A 10,176-nucleotide genomic window follows, 5' to 3' on the forward strand; every position below is an offset into this window, starting at 1 on the left:
TAAGGCAGTTATGACATATATATGGGAAACATTGAGATATAAGAGAATGTAAGGCAGTTATGACATATATATGGGAAGCATTGAGATATAAGAGAATGTAAGGCAGTTATGACTAAGTACCAACTTTGTCTTGTTTTGTTTTCTTCGTTGCTTTTTCGCCTGGTTAACTAGAGTGGTGTTTTAACAATTAAACTGGGTGGAGGTCTCGGAACCTACGTGATCAACAAGCAGACCCCAAACAAGCAAATCTGGCTGTCTTCTCCTTCCAGGTATGTTCAGAAGCCCAAATCTGTCACCAGTAGACTTGTTTGAAACATGACAATGTGGACATTTAGTAAATGTTACCCTCGTGTGTTGGTAACTGTAAGTGAGCTTTTCCTGGTGTTTGCCAACGTGTCTTGTTCTCTGCAAAGTAGTTCGCTCTCATGCCCTGGTTATAGAGCTTCCCCATGCTCAGAATTTGACTACTAGAAGCAACGTCAGGTTGTTTACATGATCTGAGGGGCAAAGCTTATAACTTTTCAGAATCTTTCTTAACCAGCTTTACTTTATTCAATAATTGGTCTGCCTTTAATGGAACACTGTAATGTTATAAAACCTCAGCATCAAAGCAAATTGTACTTGTCCTTCAAAGCAAGTTCAGGTTTGACCTCTGATTTGTTCTGAGCATCTCAAATAAAGGTTAGTTTGAATTCCATTTGCAGAATCAGGCTGGGTGCCCTGGGGATGGGTGGGGCAAGCATTTTAAGCTACTATGCCAAGGTGCTTAATCATTCCTCGGCTTTTCTACGGATGTGCTTTCAATTCAGATGGATAAAAGGTTGTGTTGGAAACTAGCCTGTGCCTTGTCTCAAGGTCTGAGAACATGCAGGGAGAGAGAGGGACCTCTTCTGTCTGGCTGCTGTAGAAATGTTTGAAAGAAGCTCGAGAGACTCTTTCCAGAGCATTCATTAGAACTTCTAAAGAAATTTACTGATTGTGAATTAGGAAATCTAACCAACCAGGAATTCTTTAAACAAATAGAATTTGCATTACAAAAAAAAATTATAACCTTTTACCTTGTGGTGCTGTAGGATCAGCACTGGAATGCGAACCACAAGGTTGACAGTTCAAACCCACCAGCTCCTCCTAAGAAACCCTGTACAGGGTCACTATGAGTTGGAACCCACTCGATGGCACTTAACAACAACAAGAAGGCTTTAAATCTTCACGGGAGCAAAAACACTCATCTTTCTCCCGGGGAGTGGCTGGCGAGCTTGAGCTGTAGACCTTGTGGGTCACAGTCCAGTGTTTTATCATATGGAGCCACCGCGCTCCCCAAAATTTGCCAAAACTGTATGGATCACTATGATCTAATTCACCATCCTGGGCATGGTGCAGAGTCAGGCAGCATTTCATTTCATTGTACCTGGGCCACCACGAATTCGGGGCAGCTTGACAACTGCTAATAGCAACAATCGCTGGGTGATAATAAATTTCTGGAAAACTCAAGTTGTACTTCGTTTTAATTTATAATGTATGATGAGATTATGAAAATAAAATCATCTGAGCATCATAATAAAAACTTACAAAAGAAAGAAAATTATATATCACCGTAACATTATGAGTCTGACATACAACTTAAGTTAATTTGCACTGAATACAGATTTTAACAGGTAATGTTTTATATATGTTAGGATAAAATCTATAAATCTAAGTGTGAATTACTGTAATAAAAAATTTTTGTACACCTTGTTACAACAGGATTGTTGTTTAGTGCTGTTGAATTGGTACCAATTTATAACGATCCTGTATAGAATGTCCTTGGCTTCATATCTTTGAGGGAGCAGAGATCTTCATTTTTCTCTCGTGGAGCAGCTGGCAGGCTTGAACCATGGACCATGTGGTTCGCAGTCTAGTGTTTAATGTATGGAGCCACCACGAGTCAAAGACTAAATCATAAAAAAAGTTACTTTTATTTTTTACATATTAAATGTTTTTGAGCCAAAAAAAGAGAGATCTGAACAGCTGTTTGTTGTCACGGATACTGTGTTACTCTCCTTAAAAAAATATTTTTGTTTCTAATTCTCCCTAAATCTTTTACTTTAGTCCAAAATAACTTTCACAGGAGTACATTTCTGGGTTCTCAGTGGACAGTTTTTCAGGTCCTGTAGAAACAGTGGCCTTTCCTGGCCACCTTTCCCACCTGAGAAGATTCTAGAATGAAATAAAGGTGAAGGTGAGGTCTGGGCAGATACCTGGACCATTAGTGCGTGGTGGTGTGCAAGGGCTTGGAGAGCACCTGGGCTCTACCTGACATCGTAGCTGCAGAGATGGAGCGCAAAGAGGTTGAGTAAACATTCTCTGGAGCAAGAGATTATTATTCTTTTTTATATGTGTCCACACTGGTGGTATTTAGCTGTTTGTGCCCCTTAAACAAAGACCACAGTGTATTTAGTAGTTTTCCCCCTTTTAATCTCCATTATTGAGAAAGCATTTGTAGTAAGTTGAATGTTGTTTTTAATTGCATTGAGCAGTTCTGACTCATAGAGACCCTATATAGGGTTTCCAAGGAGTAACTGGAGAGTTTGAACTACTGACTTTGTGGTTAGTGGTCCAGTGCTGATCCTACAGCGCCACACCAGGACTCCAAGTTGAATGTTGTCATTGTTATTAAGGTGCTGTAGAATCATTTTCGATTCATAGTGACCCTGTATAGGGTTTCCTAATAGTGATTAGTGAGTTTCAACCACTGACCTATGGTTCAAACTGACCTTGTGGTCCAGTCTTTATTCCACATTGCCACACCAGGACCCCCAAGTGTAATAGTGTCCCCCAAAAGTTCATGTCCACCTGCAAGCTCAGAAAATGATTTTATTTAGAAATGGTTGGTTGGTTATATGCCATGGAGTCGATTCTGACTCTCAGTGACCCTGCATAGGATTTTTTAGGCTGTAAATATTTACTGAAGCAGAAAACTTCATCTTTCTCCCACAGAACCAGCTGGTAGTTTGGATCTGCTGACCTTGAGATTAGCAGCCCAACTCCCTTATTTAGAAACAGGACTTGGTAATGATCTCAAGATGAGCTCCTTCTAGATTGGGAGTAGGCCCCGAATCTAGTGACTGGCATCTGTATAAGGGAAAGGAGAGGGGGAGCTTGAACAGAGAGAACAGACACAGGGAGAAGGCCATGTGATGATGGAGGCAGGGATGGGAGTGATGCAGCTACAAGACAAGGAGCAAGCACTGAGGGAGCCACCGGAAGCTAGGAAGAGCCAGGAAATAATTAATTCTCCTTTTGATCCTGCAGAGGAAGCATAGCCTTGCCACCTTCTTAATTGTACCTCTGGCCACTACAACTGTGAGAAACTTAATTTCTGCTGCTTTAAGCTCCCTAGTTTATGGTGCTTTGTAACAACAGTCTTAGGAAACAAAACAGCCAAACCAAACCAGCTGCCATGTAGTCGACTTTGATTCATGGCAACCCCATGTGTGTCCATAAGGTTTTCATTGGCTGGTTTTTCTCAAGCAAATTGCCACGTCTTTGTTCCAGGGTGCCTCTGGGTGGACTCAGACTGCCAGTGTTGAAACACCAGCATTGGGTTGATAATTACAGGAATCCTTGACGGCCCTAAAGGGTATTTTGTTTCTAGACTTCCCTTTCTGGTAACGATGCCCAGTCTCAGTCTTTGGAGAGTCTCTCCTCGAGGCTACAGGCAGACTCAGGTGTCCCTTGTCAAGGGCGTTTAGTATACTCAGCTGTCACCTCCAACCAGATGTCTCTTGTACCCTCATTATCTGCTGGCAGGCCCACTCCCCTCCACGAGGCTGCGAGGAGGTGGGATCAATGGGCACAAGTTGTATCACCTGGAATAAAACAAGACAAAGCCATAGCTGGATCCACATCAGCATTTTCCAACGGTACATACCACCGTTGCTCATTAAATGAGTGGACAGGATGGATCAGCCTGCATTTCATGGACTTAAAGTCTAATTAAGAAAAATATGTTTTAAAGTAATAATATAGGTGGTTGGCAGAGGCAGAGAGGGAGGGTAGAATGGGAAATAGCTGCTTAATGGCTATGGAGGTTTTTGGGGGGTGATGAAAAATTTCTGGAACTAAAGATTCCTGGGTGGCACAAATAATGGCTGATAACCAAAAAGTTGCTGGTTCAAAATCCAACCAGCTATACTATGGAAGAAACAGGCCTGACAATCTGCTTTCATAAAGATTATAGTCAAGAAAACTCTATGAAAATCATCTGTATGAGACCAAATGGTCAACAAACTTTAAGAACAATGATAAGAATTAAGGGGCAGGGAAACTAGATTAATGGAAACAGAACAACCAGAATGAAAATATTGAGAAAGCTCATGAATTGTGAAAACTAACTGCTGTCACTAAATAGTTTGTGTACAAATTGTTGAATGGGAACCTAAACTGCTATATAAGCCTTCACCAAATACACAGTAAAATGCTTTAAATATTTTAAATAAAGGATATCCTATGGGGCAGTTCTATTCTGTCACAAATGGAACCTCTTTAGTCAATGAATTAACAACACCAACAAATAATGAAATCAAGAACAGTGTGTTTGGGTACTAGATAGAAGTGGCAGTCTCACATTGTAAATATACTAAATGCCACTGGATTGTTCACTTTAGAGTGGTTTACTGTATGCTAAATGAATTTCACCAGATACAAACATAACAATAATAATAGTATAGGAGGGGCACAAATTATATTAGTGGCACATAAATGGCCATAATTTTAAAACACTGCTCTAACATTTGTTGTTAAGTGCCGTTGAGTCTGATCCAATTCAGAGTGACCCTGTATAGGATTTCTGAGGAACAGTTGGCGAGTTTAAACCATGGACCTTGCAGTTCAAAACGTCCAGTGATTATCCTACAGTGCTCTAGCATAAATATTATGTGAATGAGGAAAAAGCAAGAGAACTTCAGTATGTAATAAACAGCCAGCAATAAGGTTCCAATGTTTTCAGGTCTTGAGGATTACTCTGGGCCTTGTTCCAGAGGAGGAAGTGTATGACAAGATATCAGATACGTGCTTCATTAAGTATTACTTTCTAGGACTTCACTCTGGTTAGTTTTTCTGTGGCAGCTTTTATGGAATCAGTAGAAATCCTTTTCTAAAAGGCTGTCCTTGCAGGCTCACTGTGTGTACATTTTTGTCTTCCAGTGGGCCCAAGCGTTATGACTGGACCGGGAAAAACTGGGTATACTCCCACAACGGCGAATCCCTCCACCAGCTGCTGGCCACCGAGTTTTCCAAAGCTTTAAAAACGAAACTGGACCTGTCTTCCTTAGCCTATTCCGGAAAAGACAGTTGATACCCAGCCCAGTTTTAAAGACATTAAAAACTACCAGTCCGAGACCATGACTCTGTTCTGATGCTGAGTGTTCTTTTGCCGTTCTGCCTGTAAGGACAGTTGTACTGTGTGTAACAACTCTTTGAAAAGAATGCCTCCGACTCCACCCCAAATGCTGAGGTTTTATTTCTATAGAACTTGTTTTTTAATGTGTATTATCTGATTTCTGCCCTCATTGACCTCCTTATGTTTTAAAATAGCTACAAACCCATCCTTTACTATAATCACCTTACAACAAAGAACAATGCTAAGAAGGAAAGTTCTGGAAGGATAAATGAATTGGCTTCACTCTTTTCTTTAAAGGACTTAACTACAAAAATGATGTGAAGAGCAACTGGCCAACCTCACCATTCTTTCTCACAATGATACGCGTTAAAGGTACTTTATAAATGTTTCCACACCTGTTTGAAAAGGTCAGCACTCTGGGGCATTTAGAACAGAAGGGCCCTACTGGACAGAGTCCTGATGTGGCACTGTGGGTTAATGCACCAGACTGCAAAGCTGTTTGAACTCAAGGTTGGTGGTTCAAGCTCACCAGCTGCTTCTCAGAAACCCTATACAGGGTCGCTATGGGTCGAATCCATCAAGGCACTTAACAACAACTGGCTGGAGGGTAGATGCATGCTAACTTCAGGGAAGATGGGAAATGGGGAAGAATTGAAGTGTCAAAGGCAACTTGGAAAGAAAGTAAAGACCATCTTCATCCTTTCTTTGTGACTTCCAAGGTGTGTGACCTCCACAGGATTACTCAGGGAGACTTGGTGTGGGTTCTTCCGTATACAAGGAGGCTTCAGAAAGTTTGTGCAAAATGGAATTAATGGACTTTTTCCACAAGCCTTTTGAAGCCCCCTCATATGTACATACACACATGCTGGTAAGTGCCATCAAGTTGTTTCCAACTCAGAGCAACCCTTGTACAGGTTTTCTGAGGAGCAGCTGGTGAGTTTGAACTGCCAACCTTGTGGTTCCCAATCCAGTGCTGAGCCTACAGCTCCATACCAGAGTCCACACATACATACACAAGTATTCATATATGTATCTGTAGATATTGTTGTGTGCCGTGGAGTCAGTTCTGACTCATAGCGATCCTACATAGGGTTTCCAAGACTATAAATTGTTATGGGAGCAGAAAGCCTCATCTTCCTCCCAGGGCTCCATTATATATACTGTTCTTAAGTGCCTTGGAGTCAGTTCTGACTCATAGCGACCCTGGATAGGGTTTCCAAGGAGTGGCTGGTGAGTTTGAACTGCTAATCTTGTGGCCAGCAGTCTAGTACTTACTATGCAGCACCATACCAGTACGTGTGTGTGTGTGTGTGTATTTTGTAGTCCAGTTTGAACAACAATATATTTAATTTAGTGTGGAATTAACTGCTAAAACACTGAGGTCTGAGAATGCAAGCAAAACAAAAAACACAAGACTGTCTCCCAAAAACATAAGGGAAAAAAAATAGCTGTCTCTAAAATCTGAATACAGTAGACAGGGTCAGGCCACAGAGCTGAGGGAGATACTTTGTAAATTGTGAAGAGCCACAATTGCAGGGAGATGTTTGTATTGGTGAGAAGAACCCTGGTCCTAGACTTGGCTCAGCCCAAACTAGTTCCCTCTCTCTGGGCAACAGTCATAATCCCTCCTGACCTCATTTTTCCAGTCTGTTAAATGGGAGGACTAAACTAGGTAGAATAATTGTCTACTGATTCACACATTGCTGACCCTACTAGGCAGCCTCCCGGGCTAGCTTTCATTCCCTCTGGGTAGATGAACAGATTGCAGTAAGCAATTTGAAAAAATCTGTATAGTAAATATATTGTCATTTGTATTATTCTGTTGAGTTTTTGATTGAATTCATGTTAAAATAGTAACCATCCTTTGTTGTGTCCCTACTGTGCTAAGCCTCTTACACCACGTTGTTGTTAAGTGCCTTGGAGTCAATTCAGACTCACAGCGACCCTATATAGGGTCTGAGACTGTAAATCTTTGCAGGAACAGAAAGCCTCATCTTTCTCCCGCAGAGCAGCTGGTGGGCTTGTACTGTTGACCTTGTGGTGGTCAGTCTATTACTTATCCTATGGAGCCGTACCACATAACCTTGTTCTAATCTTTCATGATTTGTAGTTTACACATGAAGAACCCAAGGCTCAGGAATATAAAAAAACTCACCCAAAGTGATGCATATCTTCTGTTATCTTCTTACTAAAGCAAGATTTATTAGTGACAAGTCTGTGCAAATGTGTAGCAGTGGGTGAACCCAAAACCTATTCTATTATGGAAGAAGAAGAAAAAAAATCCAAGCAATATAATAGCATAAGTCAATAGATGCTAAATGAGTATTTAAAATATTTCCTTTCTTCAGAAATAAAATTGTTTTTGAGTGATTGGAATTTTGAAGTGTGGAAGACCAGTGAGAAATAAAACAAAATTGTGCTTGCATATTTATACCTTCTAACGAAAGTTTTGTTATACCTCGCTTGGAAAGGTTTAAGTGGCCCACTCACCTACAGGGCACATTATCAGGCTAAGAAGTGTACCTCCAGGATACTATAACATGAAAGTTTGTTGTTAAGTGCCATCAAGTCAGTTCTGACTCATAGCAACCCTGCATAAGGTTTCCCAAGGAGCGGCTGGTGAGCTTGAACCACCGACCTTGCAGTTCAAATGACATTGCAATCCAGCACATTAACCCACAGCACCACACCAGGACTCCATAACATGAAAATGTTGTTATGTGCTGTTGAGTCGGTTCTGACCCATAGTGACCCTGTGTAGGGTTTCCAAGGAGCAGCTTGTGTGCTTGAACAGCTGACCTTGCTCTTCAAACTGACTTTGCAGTCCTGCGTCACACCAGGACTCCAACCTGAAAATAGAAGTTATGAACTATGTGCTTCTTGACTTTCTTTATGGGCCAGCTGTTTGGACCTATGAGTCCATTCTAAGTCATAGTGACCCTATAAGGACAGAGTAGACTACTTCCTAGGGCAGAAGCAGACTGCCACATCTTTCTCCTGCAGAGTTGCTGGTGAATTTAAACCGTTCAAGCCCAACGCTTAGCCTCCTACACCATCAGAGGATGTGGAGGCCATAGTCCCCCACCCTTCAGATGGACCACATTTCTGGTCCAATCACTGATATTAAGGATGATTTCCAGGAAAAGACTGTAAAATCTTTAGTACAACATTTGAAGGAGCTAACCAAATATGTAATCTAGTTTTTGAAAATTTTTTTCTATGTTTAGCTACTTGACTATGTAAATAGGTAGCCACTTAGGAAGTCAAATCACCCAGAGAAAATAGCACATAGAAAATGAAATTACCATGATTTACCTCTGCCTGAAGTTACAGAGGAGGGTACCCTGGTAGTGCAGTGGTTACGTGCTGCTAACCAAAAGGTTAGCAGTTCAAACCAGAGACTGGCCCTCAACCATCCTCAGGTCTGGAATAGAACTCACCTTTGTGGCCCAATTTTCAACCAGGCAGTAGATGGGGGGACAATACTAGCGAGATATGTTTACCATGGAATGGACAACCATTCATCAAAAGGGCACCATTTACCTGGGAACGAGGTTCAGAGGGTTGCGAAGGAAGGTAGAAATGGGACTATAAACCACTGGGAGGAAGCCAACTTCATTACATGGAGGGGATTATTATCGTTAAAATGAAACAATGTGTGATTTGTTGAATGCAAAAATGATAATTGATTATGCAAACCTTTATTCAGTTTACAACAAAAAGTGTCCCAAAAACAAAAAATAGGGTCAGCAGTTTAAATCCACCATCTGCTACATAAAAATCACAGCGTTGAACACCCTATAGGGCATTTCTACTCTATCCTATCAGGTCATTATAAGTCAAAATGACTTGATGGTGATGGATTTGGAAGTCACAGAGGACTCCCTGGATGGTGCAAACGGTTAACACCCTTGTTAATCACTAAAAGGTTGGAGGTTCGAGTCCTTGGAAGGTAGGCCGGGCCATCTGCTCCTGAAATTCAGCTACTTTTAAACCCTATGGAGCACAAATCTACTCTAGTCCTCTTGGGGTTGCCGTGACTCAAAATCAAGAGCAACTGTGTTTGTTGTTGTTGCTTTTCTAACTACAAAGAAGCAGTATAGAACACTTTTCATCTTGTCTAGACGGGTCTGGTGAAAGGAGATTGGGATAAGATTCGTATGATTCAATAGTGAGCAATTGTTATCATGACTAACTGCGATAGTCACAACTGTAAAGGTAGAAGTTTTGTAAAATAAAAGGGGAATAGTTAATCTTACATTACAGGAACAGAGAACTCTAGGATTATCAAGGGAGAAGAGCATGAGCGAAACGTGGGACCCTAACCAGAGAAGCAGTGACACCAGAGATGGAGGCAGAGGTGATGGCATGGAGAGATAGAGCAGCTGAGAACTCTAGACTTTTGGAAAGAGAAGGGTTGTGTGCTGGTGGCCAGGAGGCAGGCGTGAATGTGCCCTTTGGTTGTTTAAATGATTATATATTCCTGAGACTTTTTGTGTACATCAAAAACAGAAACGGAATAGGATCAAATACTATTGAATGATGATGCACGGAGGGGATTGTAATCTTTGTAATAAAACGAAATATGAAAATGTTAGGATGAGTGCAAAACCGATGTTCTCCCATGTAAATTATCACTCAATTCACAATTAAAGCTTAAAAAAACAACAACAGTGGAATATGTAAACAAGTATCTGAATTCTTAATCATATGTTTCTAAGTTTGATCTATACTCTGCCACTTGTTTGTGGACACTAGCCTCAATTTTCTTATCTGTAAATTATCTCTAAATCGAT

General features: G+C 41.1%; 1 protein-coding gene across 1 annotated transcript in view; it reads left to right on the forward strand.

The window, feature by feature from the left end:
- The window catches only part of LOC102836628 (frataxin, mitochondrial-like), a 41,411-nt gene extending 36,058 nt beyond the window's left edge, over positions 1 to 5,353 (forward strand). Inside the window, 2 exon segments of the mRNA XM_006834999.1 lie at positions 172 to 269; positions 5,185 to 5,353. Coding sequence (XP_006835062.1) covers positions 172 to 269; positions 5,185 to 5,353 — 267 coding nt within the window.
- The last annotated feature ends 4,823 nt before the right edge of the window (positions 5,354 to 10,176 follow it).

The sequence above is a fragment of the Chrysochloris asiatica genome, unplaced genomic scaffold (genome assembly GCF_000296735.1).
Source record: "Chrysochloris asiatica unplaced genomic scaffold, ChrAsi1.0 scaffold00014, whole genome shotgun sequence".
In the NCBI taxonomy this organism is placed as follows: domain Eukaryota; kingdom Metazoa; phylum Chordata; class Mammalia; order Afrosoricida; family Chrysochloridae; genus Chrysochloris; species Chrysochloris asiatica.